Here is a 16,882-nt window from a genome sequence, read left to right on the forward strand (position 1 = left end):
CGACATTTTGTCGCATACGGAATACGAAAACTTTCCCTTCCGTCACCCCCAGTTGCAACGGAAGTACAAGGAAGCAAAAATATTACGGTTAATTGTCATTAAACAGTAGAAAAAGTTTTATAAAGTTTTTGTCACACATTAAATAAGAATGTCGGCGGATCAATCACTGGTTAGTTTGTGTGTTTTGTTTAATATGTAATTGTATTTTCAATAATATGTAAGCAATAAATTATATTATTCTTTGACAGCAAACTACTAGCATGTGTGAATTCGGCGAAAGTGTCCTGCCTGTCTTGAAAAAATTCCGTTTTGCAAAGAAAGAGTGCAGTTCTGCAATTATATGTTGGTTTGTCTCACAATTAAAAAAAAAGAACTTTTCAAACATTGCCTAAATTTAACTCAATCTTTTATTCCCCACCTAAAAATGTTGTTAATATTTAAAATGTTACCTAGTTTATTGTTAATTTATAAATTGGATTAAATCTACCTACTCTATAACCAGTCTGCAGAGTGTGGCAGCTGCACACGCGATTAGTTTTTGAAAAAAAAAATTTGCATGCCAATTTTTGGGGGTTGAACGCGGAAATTTTGCACGAAAGGCATTTAATTGTACTGTTTTGACCTCTTTTACTTGTTTTGCGCCTGTTGAACTTGGTCTTGCACGTGAATTTACGGGGCGTGCACGCGCACACGGTAGACATATCAGTCCTGCACGCGCGAGATGTCGTCGGGAACTGCCATGTTCTGCAGACTGGCTCTATAAGACAAGTACAAACAATACTCAAGTTTATTTAGTTTATTAGACAAATTAAACTGTGTTGTGTGTCTTAACCAGTGGTTCTCAAACTTTTTTATTGTCGGGGCCAAATGGTATTTTTTTAAGTGTGTAGAGAGCCGCAAAAAACGAAACCTTGAGAAAATCACTAAAGATTATTACTTTGAAAGCTAAAATAGCAATGTTTGGTGGTTTTCTGAGGTCTGGTGCGAGCCGCAAAATAAGTAGTTGGGAGCCGCATGCGGCCGCGAAAACCGAGTTTGAGAACCACTGGTCTACACTGTTCAATGCAAACAAAATAATTCAAATGCTTTCGCTGCAGTGAAAATTGAAAAAGATGATACGATTGTGATTGAAGATGAAATGGAAGATTGTTCCATGGAAGAGGTTGCAGAAGAATTGCCTGAAAGAACTCCAAGATATCCTTTTACATACAATTTTAGTTGCAGTTAAAGACAACATTGTTAATGTGTATGATGTGTTTTTTTCATTATGTTCTTGCTTTAGTTTTTTCAAGAGGTGAATTTACCAGCATAACCAGTGTCCATTAGAAGCAAGTAGAATTTATTCAACTACATTGAAAGTTGTTTAATTTTATTTTCGTGACCAAACTTTAGTACCCTGCAAGATCCGCTATAGTTTTTGACCTTAGACATTAGGTGCATTCTTATTCTTTCTGTATTTTTTGACCTAATACATTAAACCCCAAGAAAGTGTTTTAATTTAATCAGCTACATGTAAATGATCCTATATTTGATTGGCCAGACACTAATCGTTAAAAAACATTGTGATGTAATTTTGTGACATTTGATCATTGCAGAGCTTTTTACCCTTTCGCTTTACACTATTTAAATTTCTTAACCCAGCACACATATGTAGTATATAGCTACAGATGGCTTCATGATGATGGAAGAAAGTCATTCCCTCTTTGTTTTATATTATATTTACCGGAGGGCTGTCACCCAAAAGCTAATGTTTTGTACACTGGGTCAAGAAACAAAATTGTCGACACACTTAAATTACCAAAGGTATAATAGCACTAAGTCTTTTTTTTTTAATGTCTGCAATTTCTGAAACACTTTTTATGATCACTTCAAATATTTGCCAAAGATTGTTTGGGCCAAAACTTCACTGAAACATACATTGTTTTAAAAATGTAGAGCTTCACTGTTCGTGACAAAGAATCTATTTCCGAAGATTGGCTGAAAGCAGAGTTGAAAAAGTGATGCTGGAAATTCTTCAATCCATCCTGCCATGCTTTTATGTTAGTTAAATGCAAGACTTGAATTTGAGAAATTAATATTGTTGTATCAAGTGAACAAAGCCTTTTCAGTTTTATCCCTTGATTTTTCTCCACTGTTTAATCCACATGTAAGCATATCCAAGATAACATAAAAACTAGTTTCAAACTTATACCACTTTCAAATCTTTATTTTTCATGGGTTGTTTTTATTATTTCCGGTTTATATTTGATCAACTTATACAGTTAATGTGTGGTAAATATACAAATTTTAATAACATAATTTTTTTTTATTTACTCAAGAATCTTGATCTTTTGATATATTGTGCTGTTTCACATAAACTATTGTTCATTGTTGACCAAACCTGTTGTGTTGAATAACCGTGCAATCATTTGTGTTTTGTAAACATGCACCCATTATAACATATAACTGATGGTATTTTGAACAATCACAAAATAAACTGCATCACAATTTAAGCAAAGTGTACTTTTGTTTGATTGTTAAACATGTTATAATTTAAAACTGTTATAATCATGAACAATATATATCTGACTGGTACAATAACAGCAACAAATGTATGTTAGATTATTGATGCGCTGTTATGATTGAACTAAGGTTCTGTTGAGTGTTTGTTTGTGCGGGATGACAACACACCTACTACTACAGCGTGTTTGTTTACATCCTATAGTATTAGCTCATTAGCTGTTTGTGTCAACAATCATAGGGCTTGCACTATTTCCTTACTGCTCGGTGTTGTAATAAAATCTGATTTCCTGTTAAAGGTTTCAATAACACATGTAGAGTTAAACAGAAATCCCATACAGTTTGTGATTCATTTAATAAAAGCCAAATTTGGAAAATATGCTCTGGCAGTTTTCATCAAAGTATCAAGGCATGTTTAAACGTTGCACAATTTTCTTTTAACATTTTTCAAACAACAAGGCATAAATTACACTTACATATAAAACAGCCAACTTCTTCTCAATCACAAAGACAGATAACTACAAATTTGCCTGAAATATTGTACACAAACAGCAGTGAATACACAAAGTAGATTTAACTTTCCTACTGCATCAGAAAAGCATTGAAGAAATTTCCAAGGTTTAGAACTTAACAATGTGTACATAAATATATTCCTTTGTACATAGGTGAACTTAGTTTTAAAATATATTTTTTTAGAAAAAGCTATGCTTCATTCGAGTAACTTCCGTTTGATAATCTGCAACTTAAAATTATTTTTATTGCAATCTTGCTTCATGGCAGGTGTAACGTGCTTCATGTATCAATAAGTGACAAGAACATAAATCATTCTGTAAAAAAACAAAAAAACAAATTGGAATCTATATTATTCTACAAATTTTGGACTATTTGATGTAAGCTCTGTCTAACAAACCAGTAGTCAACACAGTGCCAAATGAAATTTTAAGATTATCATGATTAAAGAGCATTAAATCTTTCTGTCTTGTAACATGCCACATCAAATTATATAAGCTATTACTGCCAGGCATAGTGTCAAGTTTAAAGAGCTCTTCTGGCAAATGTCATTTTATTCCGACGCTTTGACGTCCTATACAGGTCGTCTTCATCAGGGTAAATAACACTGAATGCATGCCACATCAAATTTTAAATGCATAAACTAAAATATCACATTTCAGAACATCACAATGACTGTATGTATTCTATGCCATATATATACTGCAGTGATAATAGATGCAAAGATTTTTTTTACATTACAAACCTGTAGAGATAATAGAAGAAAGATATCAAGTAGAAAGCCAATTTCGCCCAACCTTCCTTCATGCAGTAAGACAGAATATCAGCATTCATTATTGTTGTTGGGTCATATAATCCAGGACCACTCATAACTGGCCTTTTACTGTATCTGTAAATTAATGTAAATCAAAGATGACATCAACAAGTGTACATAGTTCACATAGTTACATTAAAATTTTCACACATGAATAGTTTAGCATTACTCATTGAAAGTACAACAAAGACCAATATTAAAATAAGTTTACAGTCCATTTAATAATAATAATAAAAAAAACAGAAGCAAGATTAAGCAAGTTCAAACAGAAATATATGTATATATATATGTATGAAAAACCTTGATAAAAAATTGGAAGACAACAATTTTTTTTTTACCTGTACACATTGTAGGCAAGAAGAGGAATGTTGAAAAGCACAGTGAGCCACTCCCACGCCCATAAAAAGAGCAAGTTGTAAAAAACATGGATGGCATATTCTGGAAGGACCAACTAAATACAAAAATAAAACTACAAACTATGTTTTACAGGAAAAAAGGTTATGTAAATACTTCATGAAATAGTCTACTCAACTTAGCTGTACAAATGTGTCAATGAGATTTTAATTGAATTGATTGTAATAGCAAAGGTGACGTTTTTAATTTAAAATTGCAACCAAAAACTTTATTATAAACTTGTATTAAAGGAAAAGTTCACATCTCCAACCCAAATGTTTGTGGCCCTACAATTAATTGTCAAAAATTCAAAGTTAAATGTTCAATAGCTGCGACGAGCTAACAATAATATAAGTGGCAAATCCACAAAATGTTTTTTACTGCTTTATTGTTTAACTTGAAGCTAAAACATGCTGGTTTTATGGAAGTGCAAATTTTGATTTATCTTTGTACATTGTATAGCAATCAATTTGAGTGACAGATGTAACAAGACATAAGAAATATAAACATATACTACCGGATTAAGGCTATTGCATTGATCAATTGGATTTTTGTAATCCGTCTTCAGCTCATCAAAAGCAATTATCTACAACAAAAACATAAAATAACGTATAGAAGGTCATTAATTCATTAACAGACACCAGTCTGCAGAGTATGGCAGATGCACGCACGATTTTTTTTTAACAAAATCTTTTGCACGTCAATTTTTGGGGTTTGCACGCGTAAATTTTGCACCAAAGGCGTCTAAATGGGCTGTGTTGACCTCTTTTACTTGATTTGCACCTGCTGAAATTGGTTTTGCACGCGAACTTACGGGTCGTGCACGCACGCACGACTTATAGGTCCTGCACACGTGAGATCTCGTCGGGAGACGGGAACTGCCATGTTCTGCAGACTGGAACAGACAAAAAGTAAAACATAAAGCTTACCTGCCAAATTGCAAAGAAAATAAGAAAAGCAGTGAGAATTAGGGCTAAAATGTAACAAAATGCAGCAAACGAGAAAGCCATTTGAACAGTATGGGAATGGCAATAACAAGGGGCAACTGTACAAAAATTATCAATCTGCAAAATACAATGAATAAGCTATTGCTGCCAGGCATAATGTATAACCGAGTATTGCTCATCCAGCAGTTTTACACAATCGACGTTTCAACGTCCTATGAAAAATTGCAAGACGCCTAGACTTGATCAGGATCAGGATAATGGCATATCTTGCAAGACAAAATACAAATTTATCATACACTTTTTACTGAAAATTTCACACAACGCTTAAACATAGTCAAAACGCAACCCAAAATCTTACGACGACAATACTAAACAACAATGACTACCAAACAAAGCTTCTTCATTATGACTGAAGTCACGCTGCAAACACACAAAACGTCCAACAACTTACTTCTAATTTACAGGGCCAACCCAGTACAGCTGAAAATAGATTAAACGCCTATGTTACATGTGCCATACCCATCCATTTAGCATTTGGTTACAAATTTAGGAGATGTTGTAATGAAGAAACCACCTATTTACTTATAGGTAGACACTCATTGCACCTTTAACATTTCATGTTAAACACTAAACCTAACCCTACTGATATTGTAAATTGTACAAGCCGGCTTAAAAAATAAACTTACTCAACCGTATCACAATTTTTAGCAACGTGATTTTTATATTTGGCAAGGAACGAAAATTCAACAGTTTCAGTTTACGATCGACAAAACGACAAAACGTTTCTGATACTCCTCTATTTATTTAAGTGAAAATGCATTCCAATCGGAAACAAAAGTACGAGCATTGTAAATTAACTTGGACGGCTGTCAAATAGAACTGTTAAAAATAGGAAAACAAGTATTTATTCTTCTTCTTGTCCGTGGGTGATGATGTAACAGAGTGACTTGTAGTCCAAGTTTCCGGCGACATCGACTGGGGCGATTTCAAGCATTTGGTTAACCTACAAATAGAATTGTGGGAATTTAATCATTGAAGTCTTGAATAATGCTAGATCAGGGTGGGCAAACATTTTTCAGTGCAAGGGCCGCATTCAAAAGTTCTTGATCTTATAGGCCGCATAGTATTTCACCAACGGCCGCCATTTGCTTGCTTGTTTTTTCTTTCAAAATAACTGTTGTAAAGAATAAGGTTTATATCGTATATATACCATTCAAAGCCACCTAAAATGCTCAGATTAATAATTTCTAACTTGGTGCATAAGTTTAACTAAACGAAGCTTTCTGTTTATGACGTCATACGTGAATCGCTTTTACTTTTATCGAACGAAGAAATTGTGTCAAGTTACGATATGCATAATAACGTGGTAGAAACAACAGGTTCCTAAGGATGGTACGGGTACAGATACTGCACATGGTATCGGCAAGTCGCACCCTCGGTATTTTTTATTATTTCTTTGAACTCTTTTACGTCTGTGCTGATGACACGATTCAGCGTTGCTCGGTAACTTTCTAATCAAAATTTACTAACATTTGGCGGGACGCATGAACTTCTTTGCCGGGCAGCATGCGGCCCGCGGGCCGTAGTTTGCCCAACCTGTGCTAAATGATCATCAACATAAAGTCATGTTATAGACAATTACCTCTTCTTGGTTGAATTTGTCTGCCTGGCTCATGAGGAGTTGGGTAATGCTATAACAAAATAATGAGTTTGTTGAATTAGTGAAAAGCCCCCAAAATCTAGCAAAATTATTCTAAATAACCGCATTTCTACGCATTTAACCATATACGCATCTTGGTTGGCTCGGAAAACAAATAACTTACAAATCTTTGTGGAGGACGCCTTTGTTTTCTGGATCAAGAAGTTTGAAAGCCTGAACAATAGTGTCTTCAGGATCAGTTCCTGGAGAAAAGACAAAGTCACAATCGTATTGATCACACTTACTGTTACAAAACTATCCCTTATCGCTAGAATTACATTTTTGTAAATGTTACTCTACTTGCCGTGTAATTTATCAGCCAACATGTTCAAAAACACGGTGAAGTTGATTGCGGTTGGGGCTTCAAGTACCATGGCTTCGAGCTTTTCCATTTTGATGTCGCGAACACCTGAGCACCGTTGATGTCAATAACTACCTATTTTTAAACTTGTAATATTTTTTACCCAATGAGGCGTATGTGTCTTTCAAATCAATTTTGTCGATAAAACCGTCTCTGTTTGCATCAATCATGGAGAAAGCCTTAAACAATAAGAAAATTAATAAGAAGAGCAAAGGACTAGATTTATCATTTACCACATATACAAGCCGCTTTGTTAAAGTTTAATATTTGCAATTTTATTCCAATGCATAAGCAAGTCGCTTCTCGGACAACTGAATTAAACAAATTGTTTTCGACAAATATGTTGCCAGTACCTCCTTGAACTCTTGGATCTGGTTTTGGTCGAACATGGAAAATACATTTGAGGTGGATTTCTGATCCTTCTTGCCTCCATTCTTCTTTGATTTCTTTCCTGGTGCCTTGAATAGAAAAACGAACAATTGAAACTAACGCCATTTTATAAACATCGAAATATTTTAAACAAATTTCGTTAAATATTTTCATTAGTTAAACAAGTTATATACTTTGCAATCCCGATACGTTTACATTTATATTCGAGTGGTATGGTTTAATGATTACAGGTTTCTGCAATCACAGGCACTTACCATTTTGCTTTTCTTTTTTGTCTTTTTTGAAGATAAAAACAAAGTTAAGTGTTGCTGGTTGCTTTACTTCTTCTTTGGATGCTGTTGTAAATTGAACTGACTCGATCGAGTGTCTTCATTGACCTTCGTCTGTGTCTTATATACCTCAAACTTTTTTCACTTATACAAGGTGACAACAGGATCAGCTGTACAGCGCCGACATGAAGCAATTAGTCGTCGTTCGCATTCGAATATAGGTTTTGCCACCGTCGTGCTGTATTCGAAGAATTTTACTTTCGTTTGATAATGGCCGAATACAATTGGTATTGATACATTTAATCAGTCAAGATGAACATAAATTTATAACTGGGATCAGCCCTAAAACCTTCATGCACACCAGCGATCACGGTACACTTATATTTAACTTAAAGTACGGCATGCCCATTGAAGGCCTATGGCATGCCTTGTTATACGAGAATGCTTGGTGACCGACTGATTCGGTATGTAGCCTTCAATGGGCCTGGTACTATGATTACTATGATTTAGTTGATAATAATATTTGAATCCACTATTTTTCAATACAAAAGCCTAAGAAAATTCATTCAAATACAAGTTTTCCTTTAGTTTACGAAACAACAACACAGATTACTTTGGCTGTGACGTTGCGTAAATGCTGTTGTAGTAAAAAGCATAAGGCAACATCAAGTTGTTTTAAAGCGCGTCATGTTTCAGAATCAAACATTTCGTAAACTATGTGAACGAGGATTTAAATGAGTCTAGCTAATGTGTCACAAAGCTTGTTGGTTTCCTTTTATACCAATAAATTAGCATTTATCAACATAGTTGTTGTTACTCAAGTTTTATTGCGTATTCATCTTTTTACGTGTCAATGAAAATATGCTCAATTTTTTCCATTGAAGTACTACTAAAATTGTGAGTCGTTGTTCTTTTTCCAACCCTTCATGGGTGCAAATCACTACATTCAAATTGCTAGATGTCAAAAACTGCAAAATATTCATGAATACGAGTACATATGCGGGTTTATTGAAACACAATTCAAATTGCTGGATCTTAAAAAGTACGTAACTATTCATGAATCCCAGATAACATTTTTTGGTCGGCGTTACGTTGGTCGTACTGTTGCTTTTAATCGGCCCAACTTTGTCGGTAAAACGTTGGAGTAATGTGTTTTTGCTCATCGGCCCACGGTTGGCTGCGAGTTGGCGTAAACCTTAGACCAACATTGGGCCAACTGGTCTTTGAAAATGAATTGTAATAACCAACGTTCCCCCAACTATCAATAGTGATGGCCCGACGTAATTTCTCTAACTTTCGCCTTCGTAGAACCAACATTACCACACAATCTTAATTCCCTACAATGGGCCAACAAGAGCACACAACGTTCTGTTGTAACAAAAGTTTATTAAACAAACGAATCCTACTCCATCAATCCTACTGCAGTCTCTTCAGGGATCACGACAAAGACGTGTCTGTAATGAAAGGCAAAAATGTTAATACTTGTACAATGGCAACTAAAAAGTTTAATTTACTTCCATAGTTACATTGGAGTTTAATTATTTACTGAAATTAAGAGAGATTACACACTTAAATGTTTAGGTTCAAGATGGCACATGAATTCAAAACACCATTAAACAGACAGCCAAGTTTAATTCGACAAACTGTATTAGATAGTGTGTTACACTTAAACTGGTAATGACCTGCACTTTCATTCAGCTCTCTTTTCGCCCTCCACCTCTGTCTTTGGCGAAGCGCAGCCAGTCTTTTATGATGTCATCAATTTCAGCACCTGTTGCTGTAGCTGTCCGGTGGTTTTTTCGAACAGCATCTGCAAAATAATTACTGGTAAAACTAGGTATACATTTAACCAAACAGTTTCTGTAGATTTTGGTCTGGTGTTTTTATTTGCTCAATTTTTTTCTTACTTTGAACCACTTTATGCAGCTTCAGAAGCAGAAAGGGTCACTTTGATCCTTTTCCCTTCATATTAAATTGTTGTGCTACAGTATTCCCCAAAAGGTGGCGCATGATATTTCTGGTTGTGTTTGCCACATCTTTTCCACCAATGCCACCAAGGCAGGGGTTCTTAACCTGGGGTGCACGCACCCCCAAGGGGTGCGAGAACTGTTCCTAGGGGGTGCGGGGATGCTGAATCATTAAGGTTGGTTAGGTCTATTCTATTTAAGCAATTACAGAAGGGGGAGCGAAAATTGGTTAGTGATTTGAAAGGGGGTGCGAAAATTGGTTGGTGATTTGAATGGGGTGCAGCAAGGAAAAAAGGTTAAGAACCACTGCACCAAGGAATGATGTCTAAATTGGTACAAGCAACAAATAACAGAAGTGCTACTACAAAAGTAGAGTTGGATATTTATAACTTTTTCTAACATGTGCACAGCATTACGGATGATAGGACTTTAGCTTTCTTTCGACTCATCAGTAAACAATTGCAAACTCTGTTAAACTTACCAGCTGTTTTTCTGTTTTACAGTCACTTAATAGTTCTTCAACAGTGTTTAAAGTTTCCATATTGCCCAAAGGAAGTTCAATTCCTGGTGGCAGTATTACTTCTGACAGTGAATTGGCATTGGCCAATGACCGAATAAGGAATGTGTTGTTTGCAATTTGCAACTTTATTTGTTCCAAACTTGCAAGTATCTTTTTTTCAACAGCTGAAAACATGCCGAAGTAACATTTGTAAACACTACAAACTTGTTAAAATTCTTAAGAAAATCACTTACTGGAAGGTATTGTGTAATAGGGTCTCTCAATAGTTCTCTGTGTGGAGGCAGTTTTGCTTTTGTGTCTTCTTGTCGATTCAATTGATGATGAGGATGGAGAGACCTCAATAGTGTCATCTGAGCTTACAATGTGGTGTCTCTCTGATGTAAATACTTCATTGTTTAGCAGTTGCTCTTTTAATTGACTTTCTGTAATGGCACTGCTTGTTCTTAAAAGTGGAACAACTGGTGCCGAACGCTTTTTAGGGCGGGAACACACTTCATCTTCTGTGTCTTCATCATCATATCTGATGATTGGTCTAAATAAATAATTTAAACTGGTGACAAATATGTTGGTATCATATTTTCAATATATGCTGCATTTACATATTGCAGTTTTACTTATAATACAAACTATGCCAACATCATCTTGCCTCTTTTTACGCTTTGCTTTTGGAGTGTGGTCTGTATCAGTTTGGAGATCTGAAAAGTCTTCTGCCAACTTTAACTTCTCACGTGCTTTCAAATATGAATCTACACATAAACAACATTAAAATGTGTTAAATGTGAAAAAAAAACTTTTAAACAACTCACCAGTTTGGTACATTATTCTTTCAATGCCATACTTTGGCCAGGATGGAAGTGCATTAATTTGATTCTTTACAGCTTTGGTAATTTTTGTATTATCTTGATATGGAGGCCAGCGGCAGCACTGACCATCATTCTCCAACCATAATTGTGGAATTATTTCCACACTACATTCACCATCATGTTGTGTAAATTCAACCACAGCATACATTTTCAGTTACTCAAAAAATCTGCAACAACAAAAAAATGAAATAAAAACACATAACTACAAGCAGCGAAAAACTACAATGGTTCATTTTACCATTGTTCACAATGACTTACAACAAAAAGGATACCTATGTATATATTCATCACATTACTCCATAGTATTTATTTGCTTTATCCCCAACTAATTACTTGTTAAAAGCAGTCAGGTGTAACAAAAAAAATAAAACCCAAAACACAATTTCAGAAATGGAAAAACAATTATCTCTTTCATGCAGTTCAACTGTGTACCGAGAAAATTGCAGTTTTTTGTATTGTAGCATATTAAAATTACATTCAGTGAGCAAAGGACCATTGCTATGTTGGTGAAGAAATTTTACTGGCTTTTTGCTGTTAGGGGTAGTTAAACTTTGCTCAGAAAGGCGTCGTAGAACTTGTTGCAGTGGAGACTCTGGTTTACGCACCATTTTCTTTAAAAATTGTAAATAGTTTTCAAAGGGAAATGATGAGAATGTATCAAGGGGACCGTGAATTGTAACATCTTCACTGATGTGTATTAAACTGTGTACATTATACACAATGCTGTCAGCTCCATATAAAGCAGAATAGTGCTGAACAAAAGCTATCAGCAATTTGTCTGCATAATCGTGTAGTTTGAGATGTAATTTTGGACTTGCAAGTATTAATATTCCGACATGTAAAAGCATGAAGTTTTCGTACACATCGGGATCCAAAATATCAATTAACACAACTGGGCCAGTGTATAACAAAAACTGGCGAAATTCTGTTGCCTTCCATCTTTCAAACTCATTTAAACCTCTGGGCAAATTCACTAGGTATATACTGCCGCAAAGACAGCAACGACTCGGATATACTTTTTATATGTCGGCTACTGATTCGCAGCGGCAATGGGCCTTTTGACCATAAAAATATTAGGCGCTCCATTACACCCAAGCACACTGAATGCATATAGTCCAAAGGAAAGTTAGAGACCATTCCAATATCAAGTGACAAAAGTGGTGACCTAGACATATGATGTTCTTCATCTATAATATCTTTAAATGAAGAATCCGTTCTCAGTTCTGCATTCTGTTGAAAGGTCATTCTATGATTTATCCAAGTGCCATGATCCGTGCACTTGTCACAACCGGCATATCCATTGTGTTGCTTGACACATTTGACCAGTGACCGAGCTGGGGCATCACATATAACCGCTGACAAAATAACTCTGTACTGCATGTCGTTAAACAATAGACCGTCTTTCTGAATGGATGTCATATCATTGATAAAATCCTCAAGATACTCACTAACCGGTTTTGGTTTTGTCAGGCCATGATAGATGCCAATAAGAAATGGTTTTTCATTTAAAAAACCCCTTAACATTCCCAAAATTGATCATTGGTACTTTTAAAGAGTGGCAGCCCATCAATATTTATTTGCAGTCTCAAAGTGCTACCACATTCAGGCAATAATGAAACCCGTTTTAACTCTTTGCAAATACATGTACTAATGCCAAAATGGTAATACTGCCCACCAGAAATTTGTTTTGTTTCGTATGATGTACATGTTCCCAGCAGTGTGCGAGGGTCTTTAGGAAGGTCAGGATGTTTTACTCTTAAAATACTCAACAAAGAATGTAATGCACATTGGTTGATTTTGCAGGATGTTGCCCACAAAGCAATTTCAGCCTGCAGGTTGAAAATATCAGCATCATTTTTTAAACCCTGGTCTATAGAAAGCAAATCGTCATCAGAATGTTTCTCTTCGACTTGACATTGCATGTCTGACTCAGTGTCACTTGAACTTGTACTAACATTATCTGTAAAATGGTTAGAACTACTACCACTATTTTCCAAAAGACAGTCACCATTTTGTAACTTAACAGAATCCAAAGTTCGAGGATGGGGATTTGGGGAAGCTTTATTCTGTGAAGAAACTTCCAAATAGCATTCTTGAACTTTTTGCTTAACTCTACGTCGAATTGTCCAATACGATTTTTCTCTTGGAATCATTATAATTACAAATTAACACACTTAGTTTTTTAATGCACCAACAGTAGCACACATATCACACAGTTTATTAGATTTTATAATGGCTGGCAGAAAGTTGCAGCCAAGATTGGGTAAATGTAATGCAAAGCTAAAATTTCGTTTTTTTACTTTTAATAAGCTGGTAGTTATAGCGCAAATATAGTTGGCGAGAACAAACAGAAAACGTTTCTGTCAAGATTACATTAAAATATTAATTAAAAACTTCAATTTGCATGTAGTTTACATAAATTCAACATATTTTTTTCACCAACCTTCCTCGTTGCTTTTGTCCACCGAAAGGGAAGAAAGGGCGCGAAATCGAATCACGAGACCTGCAATTCATAGAAATCAAAAATTGTTATAACTGTTATAGTTTTTTTTTAATTAAAATAAACGTTTTTCACGGCACCAACACCAGTTTTTCACTAGTATTACTTTCTAGTAACTTTTCTACAAATTTAAGTCAAATTTTAAATCCCAAAACAAATTGTTTTGTCGTAAAACACACTGCCTCCAACAGTTTATACTTTATTGAGTAAATAATTTTTGTTTCATATATGATACACAACTACGTATATCACAATCAAGAGCAACAAAAATTTTAAGTAAAAAATGTTCAATGTATAGCGCCAACGTTGGCACACTCCAACAGAAAACCAACGACAGAGCGCCATCGTTGGGAAAATGCTATTGAGTTTGTTTGTACGTTTCAAACTGTTCCACCACAGAAACACGGATGGATTTCTAATTTCTTTACATGTCAATAGATTTTACGCATTTCAAGGAGGTTTTGAGTTTTAACACTAACAGTTAGCCAACGTTTGTCCAATTATATATTTAGACGATTAGCCAACGCCAACCAAAAAGATGTTGGCCAACGGTTACCCAACTAAGCCTTGCTATCTGGGATACGAATACAGTCAAACTTCGATACTATGCCACCCTTTGGGACCGAGAGAAAGTGGCATAGTAGCGAGGGTGGCATAATAGCGAGGGTTGGTTGTAAAAATAGCCTTGTGACGTGACAATGTACTGTAATGCCACGTTGTGTTGTACGATTGTAATTTATTACAGTATACAGTATAAGGTGCAGTATACAGTATAATTTATAACAAAAATACGGATAGATCGTGCATAGAACAAACAGGATCTGTTAGTTTTGTCGTGACACAAGCACGGAACGGCGTTTACATAACTCGCTTCAAAGCCGTGAAACCTCTTAACATGACCACGTTTGTTTACTCAACGATTTGTTTTTCATGTTTTCTCTGTTTTATCATGAGCTCAAACCGAAAATTGTCAATTTTCAATCCGGAACCAGACCGTTAATACAGTAATACTGTACTCTCATGTGTCATAGTATCAAGGGTAAGGGGTGGCATAGTAAATATATTTTCTATTGAATTTAGTTGGTGACGATCAAAAGTGGTATAGTAGCGAGGGTGGCATAATATCAAGGTGGCATAGTATCGAAGTTTGACTGTATATGGTTTAGTTTGTCTTTAAAAATATGAAAAAAATGTGATGTTTTTTATATTAATTATTGTTTGTGTGAAATGTCGTTTTGCTCGAATACAGCTGTTTAAAATAAAACAGGAAACAATAACAGCAACTACAATTTTTTTATACATTTTTTTTTGATTTGTTAACCAAAACCTATATTTTACACATGCAAGCTAAGTTTAAGAACGAAATAGATACTTGTTGTAAAACTTTTAATATATTCCATGATATACATTAAACCTGACCTGACTGATATTATACATTGTACAAGCCGGCTGCGTTTTAATTTTTTTGTTGTTGACAGGAATCAAAATTCAGTAAACAGGAAACTCTTCTAAATTCTTTGAAAACTTTTTCGGAATGTGTTTCTATTTTATCATTTTTTCTCGATGAGACGACAAAATGTTTGCTGATACTGCTTGATTTATTCAAGTGAAAAACGCATCGCAATCGGTTAAACAAATACGAGCATTATAAATTAAATTGGCGGCTAGTCAAGGGTTGTAAAGCAGAATTGTTAAAAATAGGAAACTTTTTCAGTTTTTGATGTAATCGATTCGTTTATTCTTCTTCTTGTCCGTGAGTAATGATGTAACAGAGTGATTTGTAGTCCAAGTTTCCGGCGACATCGACTGGGGCAATCTCGAGCATTTGGTTGACCTACAAATTAAATTGTGAGAATTTAATCACTGTAGTATTGATAAATGTAAATGATCATCAACATAAACTCATATTTAGGGTAATTACCTCTTCTTGGTTGAATTTGTCAGCCTGGCTCATGAGGAGTTGGGTGATGCTATAAATAAAAACATTAGTTTGTTAAATAGATAAAAACCGCTTAGAATCTTAACCAAAACGAGTAATTAGTGAGACTTCTTATAAAGAGAACTGAAATAAACAAAACTTACAAATCTTTGTGGAGGACACCTTTGTTTTCTGGATCAAGAAGTTTGAAAGCCTGAACAATGGTGTCTTCAGGGTCAGTTCCTATTAAAAATACAATGTCCTAATTATGTCGATTAATGGCATCGTTACAAAACTGTCGCAGGTAACTTAGCTGGTGGTTAAAATATAGTTTGATCCCAAGAGCAAGAATTAAGTTTTTGTAAATGTTACTCTACTTGCCGTGTAATTTATCAGCCAACATGTTCAAAAACACGGTGAAGTTGATTGCGGTTGGGGCTTCAAGTACCATGGCTTCGAGTTTTTCCATTTTGATGTCGCGAACACCTGAACACCGTTGATGTTAATAACTATCTATTTAAAACGTGTTTGAAATTGTAAGAATTTTTACCCAATGAGGCGTAAGTGTCTTTCAAGTCAATTTTGTCGATGAAACCGTCTCTGTTTGCATCAATCATGGAGAAAGCCTAAAACAAATAAGAATTGAATGAGAAAACTGCAGCAATTTACCCCATTTAGTCGCTATGTTGTAATTCAAGTTTTGCGTCACAAATGTTACACCGTTTAATCATATTTAGTATTTTTTATCTTGTTTTACCTCCTTGAATTCTTGGATCTGGTTTTGGTCGAACATGGAAAAGACATTTGAGGTGGATTTCTGATCCTTCTTGCCTCCGTTCTTCTTTGATTTCTTTCCTGGTGCCTTGAATAGAAAAACGAATAATTTAACGCTATTTTATAAACGAAAAAAAATGCAGAACAAAAAGTGTGATTAAATAATTTTACTGTACAATTTTAAATAATTTTTTGTGACAATAAAAACCTTTGCTGTTTATCTTTTAATTCCTGCTTTTTTTACTCACACGCACTTACCATTTTGTTTTTGTCTTTTGTCTTTTTTGAAGATAGAACTTCTGCGCCTGCTTTAGATGCTGCTGTAGATTAACCTGACTCGATTGTGTGTCTTCGTTGACCTTTGTCTGTGTCTTATATACCTCCTACTTTTTTCACTTCCATAAGGTGACAACGGGATCAGCTGTACAGCGACGTGTTAAACGATGCTTCGCGCTTCC

At 35.0% G+C, this 16,882-nt stretch overlaps 6 protein-coding genes across 9 annotated transcripts; 1 reads left to right on the plus strand and 5 right to left on the minus strand.

The window, feature by feature from the left end:
- Positions 1-30: 30 nt before the first annotated feature.
- LOC145220564 (glia maturation factor beta-like) lies at positions 31-2,497 on the plus strand. The gene is made up of 5 exons (XM_080087782.1): positions 31-169; positions 249-342; positions 1,098-1,194; positions 1,647-1,803; positions 1,936-2,497. Exons 1-5 carry the CDS (start codon positions 149-151, stop codon positions 1,999-2,001), a joined length of 435 nt encoding a protein of 144 aa, XP_079943908.1. The 5' UTR covers positions 31-148; the 3' UTR covers positions 2,002-2,497.
- Positions 2,498-2,835: 338 nt separating this feature from the next.
- Positions 2,836-5,799, minus strand: LOC145220554 (protein cornichon homolog 1-like). The gene is made up of 5 exons (XM_080087773.1): positions 5,146-5,799; positions 4,734-4,802; positions 4,162-4,274; positions 3,755-3,898; positions 2,836-3,326 (listed from the first exon to the last, which is right to left on the minus strand). The coding sequence occupies exons 1-5, from the start codon at positions 5,224-5,226 to the stop codon at positions 3,299-3,301; spliced, it is 435 nt and encodes a 144-aa protein (XP_079943899.1). The 5' UTR covers positions 5,227-5,799; the 3' UTR covers positions 2,836-3,298.
- Positions 5,800-5,945: 146 nt separating this feature from the next.
- Positions 5,946-7,988, minus strand: LOC145220544 (myosin regulatory light chain, smooth muscle-like). Its single transcript, XM_080087763.1, has 7 exons — positions 7,868-7,988; positions 7,577-7,681; positions 7,327-7,402; positions 7,167-7,271; positions 6,987-7,065; positions 6,806-6,854; positions 5,946-6,166 (listed from the first exon to the last, which is right to left on the minus strand). Exons 1-7 carry the CDS (start codon positions 7,868-7,870, stop codon positions 6,068-6,070), a joined length of 516 nt encoding a protein of 171 aa, XP_079943889.1. The 5' UTR covers positions 7,871-7,988; the 3' UTR covers positions 5,946-6,067.
- Positions 7,989-9,248: 1,260 nt separating this feature from the next.
- On the minus strand, positions 9,249-14,307 carry LOC145239459 (uncharacterized). Of its 4 annotated transcripts, none has more exons than XM_080102792.1 (7): positions 13,676-14,307; positions 11,176-11,399; positions 11,016-11,115; positions 10,603-10,901; positions 10,331-10,533; positions 9,565-9,692; positions 9,249-9,336 (listed from the first exon to the last, which is right to left on the minus strand). In XM_080102792.1, the coding sequence occupies exons 2-6, from the start codon at positions 11,378-11,380 to the stop codon at positions 9,630-9,632; spliced, it is 870 nt and encodes a 289-aa protein (XP_079958918.1). In that variant the 5' UTR covers positions 11,381-11,399; positions 13,676-14,307; the 3' UTR covers positions 9,249-9,336; positions 9,565-9,629. The 4 variants fall into 4 exon arrangements, with proteins under 4 accessions (XP_079958918.1, XP_079958933.1, XP_079958925.1 ...); XM_080102807.1 differs by lacking the exon at positions 13,676-14,307 and adding an exon at positions 9,790-9,949 and having other exon boundaries at positions 11,176-11,393; XM_080102799.1 differs by lacking the exons at positions 9,249-9,336; positions 9,565-9,692 and adding an exon at positions 9,918-10,012.
- LOC145239484 (uncharacterized) lies at positions 11,399-13,709 on the minus strand. The gene has a single exon (XM_080102819.1). The coding sequence runs from the start codon at positions 13,383-13,385 to the stop codon at positions 12,750-12,752; it is 636 nt and encodes a 211-aa protein (XP_079958945.1). The 5' UTR covers positions 13,386-13,709; the 3' UTR covers positions 11,399-12,749.
- Positions 14,308-15,311: 1,004 nt separating the features above from the next.
- LOC145206091 (myosin regulatory light chain, smooth muscle-like) lies at positions 15,312-16,784 on the minus strand. The gene is made up of 7 exons (XM_080078499.1): positions 16,683-16,784; positions 16,408-16,512; positions 16,201-16,276; positions 16,032-16,136; positions 15,815-15,893; positions 15,654-15,702; positions 15,312-15,566 (listed from the first exon to the last, which is right to left on the minus strand). The coding sequence occupies exons 1-7, from the start codon at positions 16,683-16,685 to the stop codon at positions 15,468-15,470; spliced, it is 516 nt and encodes a 171-aa protein (XP_079934625.1). The 5' UTR covers positions 16,686-16,784; the 3' UTR covers positions 15,312-15,467.
- Positions 16,785-16,882: the final 98 nt, after the last annotated feature.

Source organism: Phallusia mammillata, chromosome 1 (assembly GCF_965637545.1).
Source record: "Phallusia mammillata chromosome 1, kaPhaMamm4.hap1.1, whole genome shotgun sequence".
NCBI classification, from domain to species: Eukaryota; Metazoa; Chordata; class Ascidiacea; order Phlebobranchia; family Ascidiidae; genus Phallusia; species Phallusia mammillata.

Excerpts from the sequence above, each read along its gene's own strand:
- LOC145220564 (XM_080087782.1), top strand. The coding sequence starts at position 149 with ATGTCGGCGGATCAATCACTG. Across the intron at positions 343-1,097 it reads GTGCAGTTCTGCAATTATAT|TGAAAATTGAAAAAGATGAT; the intron begins GTTGGTTTGTCT and ends CTTTCGCTGCAG. Across the intron at positions 1,804-1,935 it reads ACACACTTAAATTACCAAAG|AGCTTCACTGTTCGTGACAA; the intron begins GTATAATAGCAC and ends TTAAAAATGTAG.
- LOC145220554 (XM_080087773.1), bottom strand. The coding sequence starts at position 5,226 with ATGGCTTTCTCGTTTGCTGCATTTTGTTACATTTTAGCCCTAATTCTC. Across the intron at positions 4,803-5,145 it reads TTTTCTTTGCAATTTGGCAG|ATAATTGCTTTTGATGAGCT; the intron begins GTAAGCTTTATG and ends TTTTTGTTGTAG. Across the intron at positions 3,899-4,161 it reads CTTGCCTACAATGTGTACAG|ATACAGTAAAAGGCCAGTTA; the intron begins GTAAAAAAAAAA and ends ATTAATTTACAG.
- LOC145220544 (XM_080087763.1), bottom strand. Across the intron at positions 7,272-7,326 it reads AGACACATACGCCTCATTGG|GTGTTCGCGACATCAAAATG; the intron begins GTAAAAAATATT and ends AACGGTGCTCAG. Across the intron at positions 6,167-6,805 it reads ACAAATTCAACCAAGAAGAG|GTTAACCAAATGCTTGAAAT; the intron begins GTAATTGTCTAT and ends TTCTATTTGTAG.
- LOC145239459 (XM_080102807.1), bottom strand. The coding sequence starts at position 11,380 with ATGTATGCTGTGGTTGAATTTACACAACATGATGGTGAATGTAGTGTG. Across the intron at positions 11,116-11,175 it reads AAGAATAATGTACCAAACTG|ATTCATATTTGAAAGCACGT; the intron begins GTGAGTTGTTTA and ends GTTTATGTGTAG. Across the intron at positions 9,950-10,330 it reads GTAAAACAGAAAAACAGCTG|AACCCCTGCCTTGGTGGCAT; the intron begins GTAAGTTTAACA and ends CCCCAGGTTAAG.
- LOC145239484 (XM_080102819.1), bottom strand. The coding sequence starts at position 13,385 with ATGATTCCAAGAGAAAAATCGTATTGGACAATTCGACGTAGAGTTAAG.
- LOC145206091 (XM_080078499.1), bottom strand. Across the intron at positions 16,137-16,200 it reads AGACACTTACGCCTCATTGG|GTGTTCGCGACATCAAAATG; the intron begins GTAAAAATTCTT and ends AACGGTGTTCAG. Across the intron at positions 15,567-15,653 it reads ACAAATTCAACCAAGAAGAG|GTCAACCAAATGCTCGAGAT; the intron begins GTAATTACCCTA and ends TTTAATTTGTAG.